This window comes from Alligator mississippiensis, chromosome 12 (assembly GCF_030867095.1).
Source record: "Alligator mississippiensis isolate rAllMis1 chromosome 12, rAllMis1, whole genome shotgun sequence".
Classification (NCBI taxonomy): Eukaryota; Metazoa; Chordata; order Crocodylia; family Alligatoridae; genus Alligator; species Alligator mississippiensis.
In genome coordinates this window covers 38,261,765-38,287,696 of record NC_081835.1, presented here as the reverse complement: position 1 = coordinate 38,287,696, position 25,932 = coordinate 38,261,765, and the positions used below count along the sequence as shown (strand labels likewise).

The following is a 25,932-nucleotide window of genomic DNA, read 5'->3' as shown; positions in this document are numbered from 1 at the left end:
GCACTGGCAGGGCTGGGCTGGGGTGGGGGCTGTGGCTTGGGAATAGGGAGCAATGGTATGGGCAGGGGCAGGACACCAGCATATCAGGGATGCTCAGCACCGCAAGGCAGCAGGGGTGACAGCTATAGCTGGACCCTCATCCTGGTGAGCAAAGGGGGCAGGGGGAGTGCTGATTTTTGTATGATAAAAAAAAAAAGTCAAATGCAAAAACATATAGATATTAGAATTTATTTTATTCTAATGATTGAGGCACTGGTACGCTTCTAATTTTTTTTTAATTGTAAATATGTCAATACAGTGTGTTCAACTGATATCTATATATACAGTGGCATTTCATTTTAATCGTGGAAAAAAGAGGATTTAGGGTTTTTAAATCGAAGAATCTGGGATTTTTAAACAGAAAAACTAGGATCCCTGCAGATTGCTGTGGCATATAATATGGAATACTTTTTGTCATCACCCTGGCAACATCAGCTTTTCTGATTGTCCATCCAGTAGACAATAATCCTTCACCTAAAATAGCTTAGCAGGCTCAGTCAGGATAATGCAAAAAAATAATATAAACATATTCTTCTATCATTACTTCCAAATAAATGAGGAAATATTTATTCATTCTAAAGTTCAAATTGTGCAGAACTCACCATTTTTAGCATCCTACAAGGCCAGAAATGAGAAAGTTACATGTGTAAAACTAGTCTACCTTATTGGTCAAAGACATTACTTAATGAAATGTATATTTTATGGGTGTCATAACCTGATCTTTTTTCTTTTTATGAAAAACCTAAATTACAAGTAGTAAAACAGGCTTTTACATCAAAGACGCTTTCTAAAAAAAGGACACTCTTGTCCCATTTTTTGTTATAAAAACATTAAGAGCAACTCTAATTTATAAGTGTATGAGATGAGATGTTAAGGTATACTGTTAACACCTGACTACAATTTTTAATATAGTCCATATGTGGCCTTCTTTTAGGACAGTGATTGTTATGTGAAACAAAATAGTACACATGCTTGAGATTGATACATGCAGCCCATTCAGAAGCACAGATAAAATGATGGATGGAAAAAAACTAGTCAAATATTACTCTTTAGCAAATATAAATGAAGAAATCTACTTTTGGACCGGGGCAGGAAAGTGAGAGAGGAGGGAACGCAGAGGTAGCTGAAAGATAACAGATCATTAATTTTAGAGATGGTCATTTTCAGAGCTAAAAAAGGGAGAAAATAGTAGAGCTGTGCGAAATTTTGGCAGCCGTTTCATTTTGGAGGTGTTTCGGGCCATTTAGGCACTAGAAATACCAAATCTGAATCAAAACGGAAGGCTCAGAAACATCTCCAAAATGAAACGTGGCATCTGAAACGTTTCAGAAATGATTTGGAGATGTTTTGGAACATTAGGGAGTTCTGGAGCTGGGCTTGCAGGGAAACAGCTGTCTGCTGCTGCCCTGCCATGCGACTTGACTCTGCAGAGAGCATAGATCTGTGCTGGGGGTCTCATCGCCACTGCTGCCCACCCCCTGCTGCCCTGATGTGGGGCTACATGGGGCGTGCAGCAGCAGCGAGGAGACCCTGGCACGGATCTCTGCTCTCTGCAGAGTCAAGTTGCATGGTAGGACAGTGCTAGTCCCTGCCATACGACCTGGTTGTGAAGGGAGCAGAGATCCGGTGCAGCCCAGGATGGACAGTGGTTGGGAGGAGATCCCTGGCATGGATCTCTGCTCCCTGTGGAGCTAGGTCATGCAGCAGGGCAGTGCTGGTCCCTGCCACGTGACTTCGCTCCACAGGGAGGACAGATCCGGGGCTGCAAGGGGTGGGCATGGGGAGGAGATCCCTGGCGTGGATCTCTGCTCCCTGCAGAGCCAGGTCATGCGGCAGGGCAGTGCTGGTCCCCTGCCTTGCGACCTGGCTCCGCAGGGATCAAAGATCCACACAGGGGTCTCCTCGCCTGCATGGAGGGTAGTGGCCCTCCCCCTCCCCTGGATGAGCCACCCCACAGCCTCATCCTGCTGCCCGCTGGGGCCTTGCAGCCTCCAACCCCAAGCCCTACTGGGCTTCAAAACAGACTTGGAGGAGATGTGGCCGAAATGAAACAGGACAGTGATCCAAAGCACCGGAACGAATCACTGTCCACGGAATGGCCGAATCTGAAACCGAATTGAAACACAGCCATTTCGCACAGCCCTAGAAAATATCACGCATGTTAGGGATAAACAAAGAAAAAATAAAACAAATGATTCTTCCATAATGCAACATCTTTTATTTCAAGCTCCCAAAATGGAGAATAATGAAACTGCAAATAGCATTCTGTGAAGATGTTGTAAAGCTGTAGATATAGTTTGAACTTTTGGTGACTCTGCAGCCTGCCAGTAAAGGAAAGTAGAGGAACGTGCATAAAAGATCAAGTGCCGTGCACAAAAGATCCATTATTGCTTAAGTGCCGTGTGAAGATTAACTGTGGGCTGTGTGAAAATTGAGTACCATGTGCAGTCTAGGTTTAAAAGGATCCTTTCCCTCAGAAGGTGTGTCTGCGGGTGCCTGAGTGTGCGAGGCTTGTGAGGGTCTAAACTTGTCTGAAGGCCTGCGCACCTGAAAGAGAGGCTGTGAGGAAGAGTACAAGCCTGAAGTATAGTTCATGGCTGAAGTTACCCAACACTGATAGACGTGAGGGTAATACTACTGTATCTCAAGACTACATCATTGACTCTGTGACAGGAGAATACTTGATGGTAGTCCTGGTTCATTCTTTCCTGTCCCCAGTTGTACTACTTTGTAATTTCCTTAGGTAAATATCACCCATTCTTCCCTTTGTTGTTATATGTTTGTAAGTCTAGTATGTTCTCCTATATAGATACATATATAGTGTAAACAATAGGCCTTACGGTATAGGTAGTATCATAAGCTGTTTTTTTCAATATAGTGTAACAGAAATAGATTTTGTATTTTCTGGTTGTTATTTGTGGTATTTAATAAACTGACATAGTTTGATCAAGTTTTAAAATCCATGTTTGAGCATATTATTAGAATACATTGGGGTCCTTCTAGGGCAGTCTATCTAGTTGATAGACACTGGAGCGTGGACTGTGCTCATGAGTCGTCCCCCCCCCGCTCCCCCCACTGAACTATTAGTTGGCTAGTGACTTTGTTCATCTAAGTCAAGTTCCCAGCCACTAATACCACAGGCAATTTCTCCTTATAGATCTGGGGTGCTCAATTTGAGGCCCATTGAGCCATGGAATCTGGCCTAGGGGGCTCCCCACAGATCAGCAAATTTAGTGGTGGGGGAAGAGTGACCATGAATGCAGTCACCCTCCTCCCACTGCCAAACTCCCCAGCCCAATGCCGTGGGTTGGAGCTAGGCCACGCCCATTCCCCCTGCACAGTCATACTGTGGCCAGGCCATGCCTCCTTCTCCCTGTGCGGCTGAATTGGGGCCAAGCTACACCTCTCCCCTCCATGGGGCCAGGTCGGAGCCTTTTTCCCCCTGCACGGCTGGATCTGGGCCAGGTTGCCCCATGGCCCCCTCTGCGCAGCCAGATGGAGTCCTGCTGTGCCCACCACAGATGCCAGATCAGGGCCACTGGCCATATCTGGCCCATGGACAGACCAAGCACTATCCATCCCATCTGGCAGGAAAAAAGGTTGAGCACCATTGCTCTAGATTATTCTGGGAATGAAACAGGTATCATATATAGAAATTAAGTTCTTTATAAGAAGATACACTGCTCTGTGTATATGTATACTGTTTCCTGCCCAGGGATTTGCCATTTAACTGAATAAAAAGCACAATAAAAGGTCAAATTGTATTTTAGTGGGCAATTATTGGTTAGGATTGCTACAGCAGTCCAGCTGGCACAAGACATAGTGTCCCCAGATACCAATTGGCTGGGCCCCAGAAGCTCCTGTCTTTTTGTCTCATTCCATTACTGTGGCCCTAAGGCCCACCTGGCTAACTTGTAGCCTCTACTGTGCAGGGTCTAATGGATGAATGAAACAACAAAATTCTGGGGACAACAGAGGCAAAACACAGGATGGTAGTGTCATGTGGGTCAAGGGGTCAAAACGTGAAAATGAATGCTCCTGAGGGGAACACCAAACAGAGCCCCCCAGGCCATGCCCACTGGTCCTCAAAGGCATTCAAGGAGTCAGTGGACACCGCCCAGTAGTGCTCTGCTCAGAGGAGCATGCAGACCAGTGAGATAAAAGCAGCCCCGCAGTCCTTGGGCACCTTCCTGGCCAGAGCCTCCTTCCTGGTCACATACAGGTCCCACTTGGCCAGGGCCAGGAAGAGGTTGACCAGGAGGTCTGAGGGCTTGGTGTGGCTGCAGATGGGCAGTGTTCCCTTTAAGCTGCATGGCATGCACAGCTGCGCAGGTGCACTCATGCCTCACTGCCAGCACACCTGTGCATGCCACGCAGCTTAGAGGAAATGCTGCGGATGGGGTGTCCTTAAATAAAACAGTGGGGGCGGGGAAAGTTAATCCAGAACCTCAGGAGGGGGTTCCAGAGGTGGAGGTGGCGGGGCTGCAGCCTGGCACACTTGAGCATCATGTGTGCCAGGACCTCCCTCTGCCCACAGAAGGGGCAGAAGACCAGGGTGTCAGTAAAGCTTGCCACATACACGCCTGTGGCGATGGCTCCATGCAGAAGCCACCAGCTGAGGTTCCCAGTGGCTCGTAGGATGAGGGTGGAGTACAGGCTCAGCCACTGGGGTTCCCGAGCTACACCCTCGCTGAGCAGATCCCACCACCTGGTGTCTGGGTGGAACATGAGGGCAGCATGGTGGATCATGCAGCATACGAGTGTGTAGAGGTGGCGACGATGGATGGTGGAAAAGGGGACTGGCTTGGTGTCCTCCAGCTGGCTGAGGTGGTGGAGCAGGGAGCACCATGAGGCCAGGCGAGGTGCTGGCCACACAACAAACCCTGGTGGGCTGGAGGACATGGGGGAAGCAGGGGAGCAGGGACTGCCATCACGTAGGATCTGGTTGACAAAGCCAAGTACGTTGGGAGGTAAGACAGATTTCACCTCCTGGACTAGGTGGCAAGTTGCATGCATCATGGGTAAATCCATGCAACAGGCCAGTGCAGTGAAGTCCACCCATGTCCACCTACCATAGTCCAGGAAGTCTCCGATACAGGTGACACCACCTAGGGCCAGCCTCTGTCACAACCAGGACGCCTCTGCTGTTGGCACCTCCAGCTGGGGTTTCCAGAAGAGGGGCTCAATGAGCAAATCAGCACCCAGGGTGAGAGTCGCAGGGGACCTGGAGGCAGAGACCAGCCTCCAGGCCCAGAGGAGGTCCTGGTAGAACTCTGGCAGCCCTTGCAGGGAGAAGCCCTGCAGGCCGAGGAGCTGCCAGTCATACCGGAGCCCCCCTGACGTGGCAGAGGAAGGCGTGCCCCAGGTGGCCCCATGCCGTGTGGCTACCACCACTGTATAGCAGTTGCTCCTGGGCCTGAAGGCAGAACATCAGGACCTAACTGCGCAGGTAAACCATGCTGCACTCCTGCAAGGGGAGGGTCAGAACTTCCACAGCAACCCAGGGCTGTCCCAGCCAGAAAAATTCCAGCGCCTGTCTCCAGAGCCCAGCTAGAACCTCAGAGGGCACTAGCAGGGTGTGTAAGTAGTGCTAGAGCATGGACAGGACCAGCTGGTTCAACACCAGTGCCCTCCCACGCAGGGAGAGACACCGTAGCAGTCCCATCCATGGTTGCAGCTGCTCCATCACCCTTGCCTCCAGCTGGTGCCAGTTCTCCAGCGGGGAGGGATTGGGGGGACAGGTAGACCCCCAGGTAGAGCAAAAAGCCCATGCTCCAGTGGATGACTCGGAGCATGCCGGGGGGGGGGGGGGGGAGGAGAGAGAGTCCAACTGCCACCTGTCACCCACTGTCAGGCCAAAGCCCTTGACCCAGTTGACCTGGGCAGAGGAGGCCACAAAGTAAAACACCTAGCAGGCCTCCACCTGCACCAGGTCCTGGACCGTGAGGAGCATGTCGTCAACATACACCAACAGGACCAGCCACACCACTGGCTCCCAGAGCACCAACACTGCAACCCGCCTCCAAAGGAGGATAAGGAAGGGCTCCAGGGCAAAGTCATACAGCTGGCCTGACAGGGGTCAGCCTTGACATACCCCTTGCCTGAACAGGATAGGTTCTGTCTGGGTCCAGTTGATCTTAACCAAACACTCCCTGAGGATGCCCATGGCAGCCTGATTCTGCTCCCTGCCTGACCAGCCTTGCACATTCAGGGTGATGTTAAAGTCCTTGCTAAGGACCAGACATTTGCGAGGGTTGAGGGTGCCGATGTAAGTGGCAGAAGTCCACCAACTCCGGGTCCTTTGCAGGGGCATACACATTCAGAAGGTTCAGGACCAGCCCCTGCACTTGGACCCAGAGATGCAGCAGGTGGCCCAGCAACCACCTCAATGTCCTGGAGACCCTCTGGCTGTAGGCCTGGGGAGAACAGTATGGCCACCCCACAAGAGGTGGCCACGAGGTGACTAAAAAAGACCCTGTCTTCCCACTCCAGCCACCAGCTAGGCTCATTGACTGAAGTCATCAGGGTGTCTTGCAAGAAGGATTAATAGAGCTAACCACACTCTATCACGCATTAATAGATGCATCACGAACAGGTCTAGGGAGGTGATACTTCTCCTCTATGCAGCACTGGTCAGGCCACAGCCAGAGTACTGCGTTTAGTTTTGGGCGCTGCACTTCAAGAGGGATGTGGATAACCTTGACAGGGTCCAGAGAAGGGCCACACGTATGATTAGGGGCCTGCAGGATAGGTACTATGAGGAGAGGTTGAGGGACCTGGGTCTCTTCAGCCTCCATAAGAGAAGGCTGAGAGGGGATTTGGTGGCCATCTATAAGTTTGTTGGGGGGTTGGGGGGGCAGCAAGGAATAGGAAATACTCCATTTACCAAGGCACCCCTTGGAGTAACTAGAAACAATGGCCACAAACTGACAGAGAACAGATTTAGACTAGACATCAGGATGAACTTTTTTATGGTGAGGGTTAGCAGAATCTGGAATGAGCTTCCAAGTGAGCTGGTGCTCTCCCATACCTTAGAGGTCTTTAAGAAGAGACTGGACAAACACCTGGCTGGGGTCATCTGACCCCAGCACTCTTTCCTGCCCAGGGCAGGAGGTCAGACTTGGTCTGCTGAGGTCCCTTCCAACCCTGAAAATCTATGATATACCACAAGGTACCCCACTCCTAAAGGAAGGAGAGCACCTGGCATCTCCGGAGGCCCTCCCTGTAGCCATGGACATTGAGGGCTGCAATCTTAAATGACCTCATGGCTGGCGGGGGTGGGGAGCGCGGCGGGGAGGATAGACAGTTCAGCAGGGGCCTTGTGCACCTCAATGTCCAGCATGGGGCCTGCCAGCTCACACAGTGCCTTCCCATAGGCATAGGGGGCATCTACAAAACTGCGGGCCCGCCTATAGATCCAGGCGTTGCAGTGTTTGGGTCCCTTGCCTTCCCCTGCCAGCACCTTCTCAATATCAAGGATGCTGTCAAAATCTCCCCAGTGGTCCAAGGTGAGCTGCACCTTGCTGGCAGACCGCTGGGTGTACTTGAGATCAAGGAATGTAAGTAGCTTATCCCCGGGGACTGCCAGGACTGAGAGGTCCACCAGGCTCCATGGAGCCTGCCGGTTCTCAGGTGTCCTTCTGGTCCTGGGGCTTAGTGGGCTCCTTGGTCTGAACCCTCTGGTCCTTTAAGGCCCTGGACTCGGGGTGGGACTGGGAGAGCTCTGCAGCCCTTTTGGGATGGGGTGGGGGTAAGTGTGAGGGTGGGCCTCCCTCACAAGATGGCAGGGCAGAGCTGGAACCCCAGGGACTCTGCACACGGTCCCCAAAAAGATAAGCCTGTTGGTCACGGGACCCCACCTCAACCCCCTTGGGTGTGGGACCACAGGGCGGGCTGGTAGCAAGGCTATTCTGGGAGGGAGGGCAAGGAGACCTGCCAGGCCCCGGGGTGGCGTTCGTGCCTGCCTCAGGGTCCTGGGAGAGAGTACCTCCCCCCTCAGGACTCACTGGGGTGAGCCCAAGGGCCCCAGTCTCCCCCAGGTCATCAGAGGAGAGGGCTCCACTACTGGACCTACCATTGGCTTCGTCTCAACCTTGGCGCCCATCGTCTCGGGGGGCAGGCCCAGGATAGTGGAATATGGGCCTCTTCCATGGGCCCTGCTCCCTCTCTCGCCTCAGCTGCTGCCTCCCTCCCTGGGGCCCTGACAAACTTGGTTGAGGGGTAGGGTTTCCTCAGCTCATGGACGGGTTGGGTGATGTAGCTGGGGTGCCAGGGTGGCCCAAGGGGGGAGGGGTACTGATGGCAGGGGCATCCCTCTCACCAGTGGGACTCATGGATATTTTTCCCATCTGGCCCAAAGGGCATTTATGACAAGTGCCCCCGAGGCACAGCACTGGAAGCAACACAGGTCCCCCAAGGTATCCTCTCACCAAGGCCCCCTGAAAGGGAATCACGAGGCACCTCTTGGCCTTCAGGCATGCTCCCGCCACCACCTGGATCATGACCTACCAGTGGAAAAAGTGCATGTGGCAAAGGCTGGGGTCTTGGCACCCCAGAGGGAGGGCCACCACCAGGGAGATAACCCTCTCCAGGGTGTGGAGCTGGGTAGGCAGGGCCCAATCAGGGATATAAAGGTGGGATGGAGCTAAGGACCACCTGGGTCCCTAGCTCTTCTAGGAGTTCGAGAGGGATGCATTTGCCCTCTACCAAAAGCCCCCTCTCCACCGCCTTTTGTGTGGCAGCCTCCAGGGCAAGAGAAAAAAACCCCCTTGCCATGAAACCAGGAGGCCACCACGATTTTTGGGGGGCCCCACCACCTGAGCCAGGGCCTGCACCCAGGTTCTCCTGCTTGGGTAGTTGGCACTTCACCCCATGCCTGCGGGCGAGTGCCAGGAAGGCGCCCTGCCGCCCAAGCTGGAAGGGCCAGCATTGGAGGGTCCAGGCCCTGCAGCTGTGGGTCGTCCTGGAGACACCTGGGCATAGCTGTGGCTCCCTCACTGGGGGGGCTGCGTTGGTGGGGCCAAGGCCAAGCTGAGTGGGCATGCTGGCTAGAGTAGCACACCTGGTCCCCACAGGTGCTGGCAGTCTGGGCCCTTGCCCTTCCTATCCCCAGCTGTGGAGGAGCCCTTCCCATTACTCATGCCCTAGATCCCTGATGGAGGGGGGAGCTTGGGAGCCCCCCTGAAGGGGGCCTGGCTGGAGGAAACTCCCTGGGCTCTACATTAGAGTCCTACTTGCCCCTGGAGTGGGGGTCACAGGCTTGTCTTCCCCTGGAGGGGGTCGGTTGGACTCCGCTCCTAGAGTGGGGGCTGTAGTGGCATGTGCCCCGTTGGGGGCCTGGCTGGAATCTATCCCCAGTGGGGGCTGCAGGAAGTTCTGCGGGGGCATCTGCCCTGATCCCTCAGCCCCAGACGTAATCTATGAGCCTAAGCTCCAGCTCCAGGGGCAACTAAAATTTACAAAGAAATCCAAAAACTGAAAGGGCAGAGGGAGGCAACACTCTCCTCTCCTGACTCACGTGTCCTTGTGTCTATACCAGTGGCTATTCCCTCAGCATCCTTTCCAGGTACCAATGCCGGGCACTGCACCGTCAAAGGGCAGACTTCTCTTCGGGACTCCATCCTGTATCCCTTACTGGAGTCTGTGTCAGCCATGCTGGCTGGGAACTTAGGGCCGCCTTTCAGCTGGTGCTTCCCTGCTCCTTCCTGGCAGCCAGCTTTTAAAGTTCCTGGCCGATGCTGCCAGATGACGTCACCACTATGTGCTGGCCCCAGCTAGATAGATAAATGACTGATGAAGCACGCGGGTGGTTCCTCTTTCAACTGCCTGCCACTGATCTGCAGCCAGTAAGTATTTCCCCATCACAGGGCTTTCAGGGTTGTTTCCCCGGGGCTGCAGGGTTCTCCCACTGCAGTTCTGGCCTTGGCCTTTTCTCTACCACACCAGGACAATCCTTATATTTTAGGTCCTGAAACTGATTGTGTGTCTTTGTTGATTTCAACCCCAGTAAAAGTGATCCCAATGGACGCAGTTTTCTAGTCAGAAAAATGGTAGAAAGGCTATCTTTAGGGCACCTTTTCCAGCCTCTTTCCCATGTGGAGTAAGTAGAGCAGATCAGGAAGAGGGCTATTCAGTTGCAGTTAGTTGCAAAAATCACACTCCTGCCTCATCCAAGTGCTAGACTACCTTCTTGTAACTGCCCCCTTCATGTCAGTTCATGACTAGGAGCCTCCAGATCTCACAATCCTGCTCCCATCAGCATTAACTAGTTGCCAAATGACTTGAAAATGTGCTTGTTTTCAGGCAAGACACCTGTGGGTAATTCTCTTTATTGTGGCAAAACCGCTGTATATTAGCTTCCACACAGTTTAGAGGGAAAGGTAAGGCTGCTAAAAGCCATGATCTTGGCTGTGATTTTATATACAGGATTGATGTTCCACCTGACATGAAGCACAGCCTGTGCAATACAGAGGAGCACGTGTTTACAACGGGAGAGACTGGTAGAATGGTCTGTCAAACAGTTCTTAAAGATAGGTCTATGTGGGGTACAAATGTATCTATGGAGGGACTGGAAAGGGAGAGGGGAGGAAAAAGCAGACAGTCTGGGAGATAGAGAAATGAGTCCTGATGTTTGTGGAGAGAACCCAAGGAAAGAAAGATGCAAAAAAAAGTTGCATGGGAAACTGGATTGTATAAATGAAGGGGATGAGGAAAGGTTTATGTACCAATAAGGTGTAAAATGCGGAATACTTAATAGAAACGAGACAGTAAGTCAGAGAAGAGTCTGTGTTTCCACGAACAGGATACATAACTATGTTTTTTAAAGGGGAAAGGGAGGGGAAGGAAGAAAGAGCTGCATGAAACTTGGGCATTTTTGTAAATAAAAGAAATAAAAACACAGTTTGTATTATAGACACACAGATGCCAAAGTGCTGCTTAAAAGTGCGTTTACGAGGTACCTGTACTAAAACTTACACCAGTTTCAAAAAAAAAGATAATGTATCAATTCTGGATAAACTAAGGCTATGGGTACTAAATGCAAATTAGAGCCATGTTTAATTTCAGGGTCACTGTTTTCAAATTTGTTCCTCACTTCCATGTGCTCAGGGAGAGCAGGGTCTGACACTGAGGAGAAGGGAAAGGTACATGGCTGACAGAAAAGGAACAGCAAACAAGTTGTTGTTTTTTTTTGTTTTGTTTTTAATTATAGCTCCTTGAAAGGTATAATTTCCTAGCAAGAAAAAGTATTATCTAGTAAGGAGTTCATAGAAATAACTGTTCCCCCCACTCACCAACTTAGCTTTATCAACTCATGCAGCTTTGGGGTCCAAAAGAAAAAAGTAAACCTAGAGCATGGCTGCCTAGCAGCTGATCCCTAGTTTAAATTAACACATAACACAGGGAAAATTACAAGGAATATCTATTTTGGAAAGAAACTAGAGTAAAACATTTAGCTGGGTGGTAGAACCGATTGCCCAGATCCTGCGTAATACCACTGAAAGAACTATTAATTCCTTTAATGAAAAAGGCTGCTGCCCACTTCCAGTTATACAGGGACACATCATTAAAGACTGAACATGTCTTTATGACACTAGAACAACTTTAAAACTGTAACCTGGACTTGGGGCTCTGACTTCTAGCATTAGAGCTTACCCAAAAACTTAGTGCATTCAGGAGGTTTCTGATTCTTTTGTAAAAACATGTGAACATTCAGTTACAGATAGCTTCAAGAAATGACAGCCAGCTAAGAATCTTCTATAGTAACTGTCAGGCAAAAATCACTCACACTGCCTGATAGTAGAGATGAGCTCAGATTTTCCAAAAACTTTTTCCAAAATATTGTCTCAGTCTACCTACAGGGCCGGCCAATTTGTCTGCCAGGTTGCTACCAAAAATGTTGACCTATTTTAGCTAAAAAGCTCTTATGAAGAGGATAATGATGCCTTAAGATTCCCACATTAAACTGACAGATGCACTACATTATGAATTACATTGTAGACATTTCTAGTTCTGAAGAATTTCAAATCTCCCTCTCCCTTTTATTGTGTAACCTAATATTCAGAATAATATTAACAGCTTTAATATCAGATGATGAGTACCCAGTACATGTTTTTTGCCTGACAGTTACTATAGACAATATCCAGCGGACAGTTATTTCTTGGGCCCAAGGACTCAAGGAAAGTAATTTTTCTGCTCATCACAATGAATAGAGTACTATGTCAAGTTTTGGGCCCTGCACTTGAAGTTGTGGTCATATTGGAAAGAGTCCAGTGGAAAGTGATAAGAAGTCATTAGATCTGGGAAGCATAAGCTCTGCTGAAAAACTGAACCCCCCACCCCCCTGGTCATTTAGCTCAGAGAAGAGAAGACTTAGGGGGGATTTGATAATAGCCTTCAAATACTTGAAAGGTGACTATACAGGCAATGAAGATAACATTGTTTCTGTGGCTGCAGGGGACAGGACTAGAAGCAATGGCCTCAAGCTGCAACAGAGGAAATTTAGGTTGGAGATTAGGAGGAACTTTCTGACTGTGGGGGTAGTTAAGCATTGAAACAGGATACCTAGAGAAGCTGTGGAATCTCCATGCCTAGACATTTTCAAAATCAGGTGAGACAATCACCTGACTGGGATGGCTTATAGTCAGGGATGATCCTGCCTCAAACAGGATTAGAGGTCCCTTCCATCCTACTTTTCTATGATCCTATAAAGAAAGGATAAGAATGAAAGATCTGGATGTATGCCAAACATAGAATTCGGGGGGGGGGGGGGGGGATGTTCTTTTGGGGGGATATTTGCCGTATAGAGCAATTGCTGCATAAAAAAACTGCACTATATCATTGATATAAACATTCCAAGACAAATTCTGAATTTATGCTCATTTTATCAAAAAAAGGAACATCATGCTCAATTACATCTTGCAACAATTAGCAGTGAGTGAGGAATGAGTGAGACTTTGAAAATGTACAATGTGCATGAAATACAACCTTGTTGCACCGCTTCTGCCTGATTCTTCTGTATTGGTGTGATTTTTCATCTTGGCAGAAAGATCCATGAAGAAAAGGTCTCAATAACTTTTAGTTCAAATCATACCATTTCTTTAACCATTTAATTAATATTTCCGCAAAATGAGGAATACAACCTATAGATACATAACCCAACCTCTTGCGAATTCAATACAAACTGGTAAGCAGAAATATGAGATGCAAACGTTTTTGGAGCGATAAATTTTCCTGGACCAACGGCAGAGTTGAGATAGATTTAGACAAGCTCCTGAATGCAATGCACTCTTTTTCAGGTCTAAGGAAACTGCAATCATAGCTAGGACTGCAGGGCTGTGAAACTGGAGAAGAGTGACATTTCTAGGAGTAGCTAGTAGTCAATTGAAGATGGCTTGATTGGTGGAGGATCAAGATATTTAGAAAGGGAAGAAGGTTGTTAACAGAGAACCCTGGGCTGTTACTAGGATAGAGCAGAAAGACAGAAAAAACTGACAAAGGCCCTTTAAAACTAGGACTTCTGTGTTCCAAAGGGGCAAGGAAGGACCCTAAAAGAGAGAACCTGACTCTTAGGAGGTCCATGGGGCTGCAAGGGAGAGACAGAAAAGTACCTGCAGAATGAAGCAGCCCTGGGATGGGTCAGCTAGAGCAGCAGGGATCTTAGGTTCTAGGGTAAACACCCTGCTTAGCAGTAAGCTCCACAAGAACCACACTCCATGCAAAGGTAAGATGCGGGCAGTGAGCAGACATAGAGACTGTTTACCTTGCATCTTGTAGAGACTCGAAGGGTTTCTTATTATCTCATTTAAACCAGGGTTCAGAAGCATAGATCAGCTGACTTGCAGGGCAGGTCAGGGGACTGGCTAGTATATAGGCTTGACTCCAGGGCAGAGGGACACTGGCCCCGACTACGGAAGAGAACAGAGCTCTTCTGTTCTAGAGATGAGGAACTCACCCCTACCCCCCAAGAGAAGAGGGGTTTATGCCAATGCACCCAAAGGATTGAAGATCTGGTTGACAACTGGCTGTGTCAAACCAGGGAGAGGATTGAGATTTTTGTATAAGGATTATTTATGGTAACCCAATGGGTTCTGTTTTCTGTTGCTAATTTGTTTCCAACCACCAAAGGATCAGGAGCAGTTGTGAGCGGGAGTCCTGTACCCTGTGATTTTTCTCTTTTTTCCTGCAAGATACAGGCACCTGTGTAGAAAGGGAGCAAAACCACAGGGCTGAGGCCCAGATATAGAAAGAAGGAAACTACAGAGCTAAGGCCGAAGGAGACCTGGCTGGAACCAGGGCCAGGGCCCCAAGGGCTAAAGCAGGGATGATCAGGAGACTCAGTAAACAGAGCCTAGGTAACATCTATGAGGTATGGCAATAGTTATGGGGGCAGCTGGAGGCCATGATTATTGCCATTAAGGTGATTAGGGCAAGGGTGTGCAAAATAAAGCCCAGAGGCTGGATATGGCCCACCAACTGATTGTATCTGGATGGGGCCAAGCCATACCCACTCCATGCCAGCCAGTGGCCCCAGCCTGCCCTTACCAGTGCTGACAGCTTCTTGGCAGTGCTGCTCCTGTCACTGCTGCAGCCACCTAGGTACTGCATGGCTCCCTCCCACCTTCAACAGCTCCTCCCACTGTCTCCTACTGCACTATTCTGGGCAGCAGTTAGCATGCAGAAGTGGGGGTGACCATGCTGTAGATGCAGCTGCATCAAGGGTGGTGGGAAAGCTGCAGCTTTGTAGTTCCTGCTCCAGCCTATGGGGCTCCAGCTCCAGGCCGCCTTCCACCCACTTGGCTGCCCGGCATGATAAGCAGCCACCTGCAGGCAGCCAAGTGGGTGGAAGGCAGCCCTGCCTGGAAACTGTGTGTGTGGGCCAGGGTCAGGGCTGAAGTGGCGCAGTCAGCGCGTGTAGGGTGGGTGTAGCAGGAGTGCAACATGGGCTGCCCAAGGTGGGAGCAGATGGGGCTCAGCACCATGCAAAGTGCCAAGGGGCAGCTGTGGGCTGGATGGGGGGCAGCGGCAGATGGCACCTGCACTACACCTCCCAGGTGAGCCCTGATACACATGCCCTCTATCACCTCCCCCCTCCCACCCCAGCCAGCTCCCAGGCCCCAGTGTGCAGGCAGGCCCCTCCCCCCCCCATGCACCCCCACCTCCCCACACTGCACCGCCCCCCCCCCCCCCCCCCCAATACAAGAGCAAGACTTAATTTTGAGCTATTATACAGTCGCCTCTGTATGCACTACTCAAAAAAACATTAATCAGGACAAAATATTTTTTGAAATAAAGTTAAAATATGTTATAGTAGACATTTGATTAATGATTTGTTTGTCTATAATTTATTTAAAGTACACCTTCTTAAAGATTGTGTGCGCATGTGTGGCCCTCAACAGCTCACCATAACTCATTAAATGCCCTTCCCCCTGGACTAGGGCCTGTACAGCCACGATTACACAGAATAAGAAAGACAGGTAGGGAAAGCCTCAGAGCCTGCAACTAGTCTGGAGATGATACCACTGGACTTCCCTTTTACAAACCAGGCAACATCCCCAGATACTTTGTTATACCAAGGCAAGGTAGATGAGTGCAGAAGGGGAGAAGACCAAAAAGGGGACCAGAGTGCAGAACTAGGCTGCAGACAAAGTCTTTGAGGCCACCCTCTGGGTGGGCCCTGTCACAACGACATAGTGTATTTAACAAGTTTAGAAAAATCACAGTCTTGATGCAGAAGATATCTGGACAGTCATTAAAGCGCTATCAAAATCCATATAAAACAGTTTCAGATACCTGGCAAACCAAAACAGCTATCACAACTGAAGCCAGACTGAACATGCCAAGTTCATAGATTGTAAGGGGCTGGAAGGAACCTTGCAAGATCATCGAAGATTTCCAGGGTAGGTGATTTCACCACCTCTGGAGGGAGTTTATTCCACAGTCTGGACACCCTAACTGTGAAGAAGTTTTTCCTACTGTTAAGCCTGACACGGTCTTTCAGTAGTTTGTGGCCATTACACCTCATTTTCCCCAAGGGTGCCCTGGTGAACAGTTGTTTGCCGAGCCCTTGATGTATTCCCTTGATGTAGCGGTAAGCTGCAATGAGTCCCCTCTCAGCCTTCTCTTTTTTAGGCTGAAGAGGCCCAACTCCCTCAGCCTTTCCTCATATGGCTTGCCTTGCAACTCTCTGATCATCCAGGTGGCTCTTCTCTGGACTCTCAAGCTTGCCCATGTCCTTGTTGAAGTGCAGCACCCAGAACTGGATGCAGTACTCCAGCTGTGGTCTCACCAATGCTGAGTAAAGCAGAAGAATCACTTCTTTGGTTTTGCTTGAGATGCATCGATTGATGCATGCCAGAGTATTGTTTGCCTTGCTAGCTACAGCATCACACTGATGGCTTATGTTCATACTATGGTCTATTATTACCCTAGGTCCCTTTCAGTCATGGTGCTACTCAGTTTGGTGCCACTGAGTCTGTAAGTATGATGGAGGTTGTTTGTCCCCATATGGAGCACTTTACACTTCTCCACATTGAACTTCTGGTTTTGATTCGCCCAGCTTGCCAGCCTGTCTAGGTCCACCTGTATCTGCAGCCTACCTTCAAGCATGAGCACGCTCCCCCATAACTCAGTTATAGTATTGTTTCAGTTTTAGTATTGTTAAGCAGGTGGATTTCTATCTACTTTGACCATGCAACTTAGTTATCAAATTGTAACCATTTATCCAACTATAACCAACTCTTTTCCAGTAACAGCACCCAAGACCCATTCTGCATTTATCTATCTGGCATCTCTCATCTTTATTCTATATGTGAACTCTTGAGTAGTGTCTGACCTACCTTTCTATACAGCTCCTAGGACAATGGGGTTCCAGTGATGGCTCTTATATGCTACCACAACACAAATAAAACAAACTGATTCTGCGGTCACTCTGAAAGACCTGTTCATGGTCTAAAATTGAGGGAACAGTTCCTGCAGGAATCTGAACAGCAGAAATCCAAAATTTTATACAAGTTTGGAAACAAGGCATGTTTTCATGGCACGCTACATAAAAGATTTACCCGCTTATTCTGTAGGGAAGACAATGAGAGTACACCTTCCTTCTCACCCTTTCTTCCCCTCCCTCCTCCCAACTTTGCTGTTCGTCAGTTTGTTTTTTTATTTCTGTCTCCCCCCACAAATTATCCTCTCTTTTTACATAGTCAACTTTATATCAGTACGGCCTAATTCATATTTTATTCAGTCTCACAGCTGGATTTGCTAAAATATTACCTACAGAGAAAAACAGTCAGTGTGAAACAAGTTTAAAAAACTTTAATGATTAAGCCTTAAACCAATAATAGACTTTTTTGTGGTTCTCTGAGGTAGGGAGTCTAATTGTAGTAGATCAGTTAAGAAAGAGATCTAAAGGGAAAGATATTTTTAGTTCACCGCAGAATAAATTGCTTGTTCACCCAGAGATACTCAAATACTAAGTTTTCAGTACCTGAATATCCTCCCTCTTCCATTATCAAGAGCTTCAGAAACCTTTTTCATTTCTATTAACAAAAAAACCCCAAAAAAACAAACAAACAAAAAAATCACATCTTGCTTCTTGACCTTTCCTAACATCCCAAATCAAATTTAGTAACCTTTCCATTAGGAATAAGAAATGCAAGAGTTTATGCATCCCATCAAAAGTATGATGAATGGATAAATCCTACACATATTATATATTTGATACAAGTCACAGACAACCCTATAAAATAGGTTGGGACAAGCAGGATTATTAATATTATTATTATTTAGATTTATATGCTGCTCCACCCAGGACTCAGACTGGGAGGTCAGTCATTGACTGCTATTATTGAAAGACAATAAGATTCACTTTCTGTAATTGTAAATAGTTCAAATAATAATATTAAGCCTTATAACTATCGAAATCTTCACATTCCTTGTAAATGGGAAGAACATATTATAATTACTGACCAAAGACAATTAGCATATACTTATCATTTATAGGAAAAGTCTTGCAAGCAATACCTTGAAGGATTTTTTTTTTGTTTACAGATGAAACAGGTTGTACCATATGGAAATACTTAAATACTACTCTGCAGCATCAGGAACGCAAAAATAATTATGCCAAGACAGAAAAAACAAAACTCCACATTTTGAAATCGCTGTCTTAGGTTGGATGAGGAATAACTAAAAAGGAATAACTAACCTGCAGTGTAATAGATGCTATATTACAGATGTAATAAAAAATGATAAATGTGTGTTTTCAAACCAATACATTTTGGGGGATACTTAATTTCTCTCTCACAATTTAGGGTTTGTTTCTATAATAAATAAATACACATTTGCCATTAAGTGGCAAAATCTGTTAAATAAAAGAACATTCCAAGCCAAAGGAACTTATTTCACTCAACCTTTCACTTACCAGCAATTCTTACTTCCCAATTTTCTCTATATAAAGCCTTAGTCTGTCTGTCCATAACGCTTTATTCACACTCTGATTGGCTGTCTCAGTAGCCAAGCAGAGTGCTCCAAGAGTGTTGCAGATGGCAGGAGGTGGCATGGAGGTACACCACCAAGATGGCACGGACAGAGGGGATGGGGGGGGAGGAGGGGAGAGGGGTGTCAGGCCAGCAGACCTGGGTCCCTGTGCCCCACTGGGCTCTGTTCCCGCTGGCCCCATCCCCCCCAGTCATTTTTTGACAGGCAGTTTGCTAGGTTCTTTAAATAAAAGTCTACCAAGAGTAGCTCTGTAAAGGAGCCAGCATTTGTTCATGTGGGGTAACTTGCACATGTCTGTGTGCTGTTACTTTCAGATCCTTTTCTAGGACATCTGATGTCCTCCTGAGGATTCTGAAGACAATCAGAACACTTGTATGTTTTTACCCATACCTACTCCAAAACACAGACTGAATACTCATTATTCAGTTTAAATACTCATCTACAGGGATCTAGGTTTTCCGTTTCCCATGGAAAACTGCAGTAAACCATTTTATCTTTTACAGGCAAACGTGGATTTCTCATTTTACCGAAGAAACCCACAGATTTTGTAGTTTTGCAACAAGCTCTCTGCAGGCTGGCAGAGAGAGGGAGGAGGGCAGTCAGGCAGGGGGTATCATATGCATGTATATGCACATGGCTGCCAGACAGCCTGGAGTGCAGCTCCCATGAGTAAATAAGGGGGTGAAGGGGAAGATTGAGGCCCCCATAAGAAGGGAGCGAGGGAGTTGAGCAGGGCTGGGGACGATACCCAGCTGGGCAGTGCTTGGGGCTTGAGGCCCGGGGTTGCAATGTGTGATGGCAGGGCCCTGGCAGGGAGCAGGACAGGGCTGCGGGTGGTTTGTCTGGGGGGCAGAGGCCAGCTCCCCACCCACTGCTGCGTGCACTCCCGGGGGGGCAAAAGGGACCCGTGCCCCCAGATCTGTCTGTGGGGCAGAGGCGAGGCAGGCTGCCCAATGCAGGCTTGCAGGGGAGGGGGGCAGCTCCCTGCCACTATGCATACTTCCGGGAGGGGGTGGGGGGAGGAACCCTTGCCCCTCAGAACTGTGTGGGACAGGGGCTGCATGCTGCCCACTTCAAGCTCATGCTCCCCACCCTGTTGTCCTCCCCCGGGGCATGCGCAGCCTGGTGTGTGCGAGCCAGTGCTGCAGGAAACAGTGGTGTCATGCAAGAAGCTGCCTCCCATTGCGAGCTCCGCACTGCCTGCATCTCCTACGTGCAACCCCACGCTACCACTCCAGCTGCAACCATGCAGGCAGATACACCTCACCAAGGCAGTGTGGAGCTCGCAGTCGCAGGCAGCTGCTTGCATGGCTCCACTGTTCTTTGTAGGGCCAGGTTGCACATGCCGAGCTGCAGAGCAGCAAGGTGGGAGCCCACAGCAGGCAGTGCACAGCCCCCTGTCCCATGCGAAGATGTGGGGGGCTCCGCTCTATTGCAGCAGCCTCTGCATCCTGCTAAGGTCAGGGGGCTGTGGACCTGGGTCCCTGACCCTGTAAGCCCTGACAGTTGGGAGCCTCCTCCAGCAGGGCTTTGGAGCAGGAGCTGTGGGCAGGGGGTAAAGGGCAGAAACAGGGAAAACCAGGATCCCTGCTCATCTACCATATCTTAGGCAAGGACAGAGGCAAGAGTCCCCTGTAGACAAGTCTGTACTCTGCCCTGATCCCATGAGCCACCAGAAACTCCACGTCAGCTGGTGGCTCCTCCAAGGAGTTGTCATCACAGGTGTGTATCTGGCACTCTTTACAAACACCTCTCACACCTCCCCTTTTGCCAACAGAGGGAGACCCTGGCACACGCTTACTTTAAGTGTGCCAGATTGCAGCCCCTCTTCCGCATCCTCCAGAACCTCTTGCTGAGTTTATAGCTGCACTTCTCCCTGCACCTTTCATGTGATCCCTGTCCATAGCCCCACCAAGCCCTGGAACCCCATGGTCAACCTCCTCCTGGCTCTGGCAAGACCAGGAAGGAGGCTCTGGCTGGGAGGTACCCAGGTGAGTGTGGGGCTGACTTCCTGTCACTCCTCTGCTCAGGTCTCTGGGCAAAGCTTCACTTGTTGGTGGGCATAGTCTTCCTCAATTCATTTAGAGGACAGTACATGTAGGCTGGTGCATTCTGCTTCATGTCCCCTTATGGATCCCTTGTTTTGAACCTGTGACCCTCACTCCTTGTTCCTGTTTCCTTTTTAATTTGCCCCAAGAAACTAGGTGTTACTTTCTTAGTGGCCTCCCTTTTTAAGGTGGGCTCATAGTTGCTCATGGTGGGCCTGGACCCACATTGCCTGAGCACAACAAAGCAGCCTGACTCATTCCTGTGGTCTGCTCACTCTTACCTGCTCCTAGAGTGTAAGATGAAGTGGGAAATGCCACCACAACTGTTCAGGCTGGGACAAGTAACTACTGGGCTGTTCATTAAACAGTAAGTGGTTAGTGAATTCTGGGAGTCGCTGCTGCTGCGACTCCTGGAACCCAGCTCCACACAGCAGGGATGATGGGTTTCAGGAAAACCCTACTGGGTTCCAGTGGTGGTGTCTTCTACCTGACACAGGGAGAAGCACAAGGAACCAAAGGCAGGAAACCGGCAAAGGCAGCGCACAGCAGCTGGGGTGTACTGGGGGGTGCCGGAGGGCAGCACACCGGGCTCCTCAGCTTGGGCAGTGGGCGGTCTTGAAGCTCCTCTCAAAGCCGAGCTCCGCAGGTGCGGCCCGATCACAGACGCGGCCTGTCTCCGAGCACCTCAAAGCACAAGTCAGCCCTGCCCAGCGAGCCTGGCTACACGGCTGTTTGTACAGCGCAGAGGCGAACAGGCGAGTCCCGCCAGACCTCGGAGCCGAAGCCTCGCCCGCGGGCGGCAGAGCAAGGAAAGAGCTGCTTCCCCGAGCCGGGGCAGGGGGCGAAGGCGCAGCGGGAAAACGGTATCACCGGGAGCCCAGGAGGGCGAGGCTAGGCCGGGGGGGGAGAGAAACGATACTCACGCATGAGAGTGCTGAAGGCCACGACGCCCAGGAGCCCCTGAAGGAAGATGCCGAAGGAGTCCATCAGCGCCCCGTTCTCGCAGCCGCGGTCCCCCCCGCCCGGCCCGTCCCCCGGGGACGACGCTGCAGCGCCGGGCCGCACCGTCAGGCTCAGGGTGTCGTTGGAGGCCAGCACGGCGAGCGGCGCCCCCATGGCCGAGCAGCCCCGGCCCGGCCTCACACGCCCATGACAGCGCCAAACCCCACTCCCCAACCCCCGCGCTTCCTGAGCAAGGGCACGCCCACACACGTCACAGCTGACGCTACTACGACGTGCCCCGCATTGGTGAAGCCACCCCGGGAGGAGGGGCCGGAGGGGCACGGGATGGAAGATCGGCGTGTGAGCGGAGGCGTTCGGCGCCGCGGAGTGGGCGGGGCCCGCAGCTTTAAAGGGGCCGCGCAGAGCCTAGCGAGCTGTAGGGCTGTGGTGATGGGTCTGCGGCTCCTTACTGGGACCACCATCGCGTCACAAGCCGGGAGCCGCCTCCAGCCTAGTCCGCGCGCAGCCGCAGCCGCGGCCTCGTCACGTGCAGCCAGAGGCAGCAGCTGAGCATCAGGACGCGCCGCCCAGGCCCAGGTGGAAAGAACGGGCGGGGCGGGGCAGACGCTCTCCGGGCGCGGAACCGGGCGCGCGGTTTGCCGCGTCTCTGCGTGATCGTCCCTTGCGCGCAGCGCGGGGCGGTGGAAGAGCGGCAGCGCTACAGGGTGGTCATCACGCGGGGACCACCCTGTAGAGTAGCCTTGAGAGTCCTGGCGCGAGCGGGCTGGTGTAGGGCAGCATGAACGGCTGGTGCCTCCTGAGACGGGGCGGGCACCACCTGCAGTCGGCGGCGAGCGGGAACCGAGCGGTGGCCAGTCTCAGGGGGGGCACATCCCCCGCTTCGCGTCGCCTGTGCAGGGCAGTGGAAACTTTTGCTTCCTCGTGCGGCATGTTCCGCCGGGGAACGCTAGCTCTTTTGCCCCTAACAGCTGGGAAAATCTGGAGTGTGCCTTATATGTGAAGAAAAGGGGCTCCCCTCAGTCAGGACCCCTTGGTGGCAGGGGAGGGATGGAGCAGGGGCAACATTAATTGCCACAGCTCCAGGAACAACTCTCCCCACAGCATGCTGCAGCTGGGTCTCACCCTCAGGCTGGCTCTGGAGCCACCTGCTGGGTTGGATCTGGCCACAGCAGGTAGAAGCTGGAGGCTGTGGCAGTGTTGGGGCTATATATAGCACGGTGAGCACACTCCAGGGCTACACAAGACCAGACTCTGGTCAACTCTATACTGTAGCTGTGGAGCCACTGCAGCTGGACTCTGCCCAGCCTGGTCTTGTGGCCTCGGTGCCTCCACAGCTGGATCAGGCTCAACTCTACCATGCAACCCCCACCACCTCAGTTCTGGCATGAAGCCCCTGGCTCCCAAGCTCCGGTCCTGCTGGGTGGTCCCAACTTCCAGCCTGAGCAGTGGTCCCAGTCCCAGACCACTGCTACTTGCCCATACCTGGACTTCATGGTAAGACTGTCTTCTAGGGGCCTTGAGAAAATAGGTTGCATACTATATTCTAGGGAGTAGTGTATGGGGGGGAAAAAGAACGTGGCATACAAACCTTGCAGTCAACCTGTACAAGCAAAGAGACTACCTTTGTTAACCAAAATATGAGGCTGCTGTCTGTTTATTCCCAGACTCCTCATCTGAGAGTTCAAACAAGCAAGTCAATTAGTGGGGGTGAGGTGTGTGGAGGGTTAATAAATTTACTAGGAGTTCAATAGAAGGGGAGAGTGCTTGGAGCTATTACCAAGACTTAAAAGCCTTCCTACTATTAGTGATCTCATGAATCATTTGGTCATCTTCCACACTTATTCTTTTTCTTTTTTAAGTTCTCTTTACCTTTGGGCAATTTAAAGTGGATCTAGTGGATTGTAAATTACTTTTAGCTATTTGTGCATGCACATGTGGAAAAACACTGGACATTCATATGTCTTTGAAATCACCTAACGTGTTGTACTGTGACAACTGTTTATTTAAGATTTTGCCAAAGGATCAATCCCCTTATGCACACCTTGAAATAAAATGATTACATCTCCTAAAAACTTGATTTTTTTTTAATGCTTGATTTCAATTTCAGCAGTAGCATTCTATAAATCAGTCTGTAGTCTTTGTACTTGTCCTTGTTGAACCTCATGGGTTTCTTTTGGCCTAATCCAATTTGTCTAGATCAGTGGTTCTCAAACTTTTTTTTTTTTCATGGACCAGCTGAAAGTTGCTGAGGGTCTCAGCAGACCACTTAAACTTTTTGTTTGTTTTTGTTCTACAAATCATAGCATACAACTCGTTTTTTAATAGCAGTAGTTTTACCTTACAAGTACAGACAGTCTCGATTGTTCTGCAACCTTTCTGTGGACCGCCTGAATGGAACTCGTGGACCAGTGGTGGTCCACAGACCAGTTTTAGAACTTCAGGTCTAGATCACTGAATCCTAGCTCTACCCTCCAGTGTATCTACTAGCTTGCAGTAGTATATCCCCCCAGCTTGGTGTTGTCTGCGAACTTGCTGAGGATGCATTCTTGCCATCTTCCAGGTCATTGATGAAGACATTGAACAAAACTGGCTCGAGGACCGACCCCTGGGGTGCTCTGCTTGGTACCAGTTGCCAACTAGACATCAAACCATTGATTACTACTCTGAGCCTGATGCTCCAGCCAGTTTTCTATCCACCTTTATGGTCCATTCATCCAGCCCATACTTCTTTAACTTGCCTGCGAGATATACTATGTGGTGAAGCACTGACTGTACTGTGTTGTCTGGCTCCTGTGGTTGGACAGTGGCAGAGGAGGACTTCCCACAGGAGGGGGAGAGGGGCAAGAAAGGAATAGGAGAGCACCAGAAGAATCTCCCTGGCTGCAGCAAAGACTGCTGGTAAGGAAGTCCTTTGTTGCCTGTGCTGGGCCACAGGAGCTGGGTAGCTCAGTGCTGCACCAAGCAGTGTATTTAGGGGGAAGGGAGCATCACTCTGCTTGCTCCATTTATCCCCATATATACTTCTTGGAGCAGCACTGGGCTGTGCTTTCCCTGCCCATGAAAAGATTCCTGGTGGGGGAGAATCCTGGAGGCCCTTACTAGTCAGTGCCCTGCCATAATTATGCTACTAAGTAAATAGGATATTTACTATTACTATTTACTGAGTAAATGCATATCGGCATTTTTAATAAGAAAATGTAGCTCATGGCCAATCAATTTAACTAACTAATGCTGTTAAGCTATGGGTCTCAATCATTTTGAGAAGTTGTCTTCAAATTTAGATTCCCATTTTCAGAGTGGGATCCAGTGAGGTTATTGGAGTAATACTACATCGCAAATAAATTGTTTTTGTGGTGCTGAACTTCTGCACCTGGAAGGGAAAGAATCCCACTTAGCCAAGAATTGTGATGGGAGGCACAGTGAAATATGTGCTGTAATCCGTTTAGGAGCACTGTTTTAGCAGGTTAGACCAATTCAGAGATAACAATTACTCATTCTCTTCTGCTTTGCAATACATTTAAAAAAAATTACCCAAAGAAGAAGCAGTAACTTGCCACATCATTTCTACCTACCTTACAAAAGCTATAAATCAGCAAGTGAACTTTCTTCCTAGCAGTCTTAGAAAAGGGTTTAAATAGATGAATGGACCAGGAAGACCACATTCTTCTTGTCCCTGGACATGCTTCTTCCAAGTTAGTGTTGTTGCACTTTGTCAGAACTTTGGGAAGCGTATAGTACTACATGCTCCCATTTTGCAAGATAAAACACTTCAGTCTCCCAGGTTGTCAACACATCATTTTCAGTAGAAACTAGGAGTGCACTGATAGATTTTTGGGGGCTTTTTTTGAGTCGCGTCTGCCAATACCATATCTGATTCTGATATGGAGCCCTGCAGCCTGGAGAGTGGCATCCAGATGGTAAGTCTGTTGCAGGGGAAGGGGTGTTGGGGGGTGCAAATTGAGGCCCCTGAAGTGGGGGAGAGAGTGGGGCTGGGGCAGGTGCTGCTCAGTTGGGCAGAGTGGGGCACGGGACGGAGCTGTGGCTTGGCCAGGGGTCATGGGGAGGGGGGAGATGGGATGGCTTCCACTGCTGTGTGCACCCTGGGGGGGTATGGGGACATGTACCCTTGGATCTGCACTCGGGGCCAGGGCAGGCTGTCGCTGCGGGCTGGGGCGAGGCAGGCACTGGATTCTTCCCAGCAGGGGGCTGGGCCAGGCTGTGCTCAGGACAGGCAGTGGCAGTACTGGAAAGGAGGGTTGTGGGGGCTACTGCAAATTTTGGGAACTTAGGGGTTGGGGAAGCTGCAGACACCCCAATTCCCAGGAGCACTGCCGCCCACCCCGAGTGCAGCCTGGCCTAGCACCCCTGCCAGGAAGAGCCCAATTCAGCC

General features: G+C 50.0%; 1 protein-coding gene across 1 annotated transcript in view; it reads right to left on the bottom strand.

Annotated features, from left to right (window-relative positions):
- STIMATE (STIM activating enhancer) overlaps positions 1–21,761 on the bottom strand; it is an 84,049-nt gene extending 62,288 nt beyond the window's left edge. The window contains exon 1 of the mRNA XM_059716061.1: positions 21,503–21,761. Within this exon, the coding sequence (XP_059572044.1) occupies positions 21,503–21,695 (193 nt within the window). The 5' untranslated portion in view covers positions 21,696–21,761. The remainder of the gene's footprint in view (positions 1–21,502) is intronic.
- Positions 21,762–25,932: the final 4,171 nt, after the last annotated feature.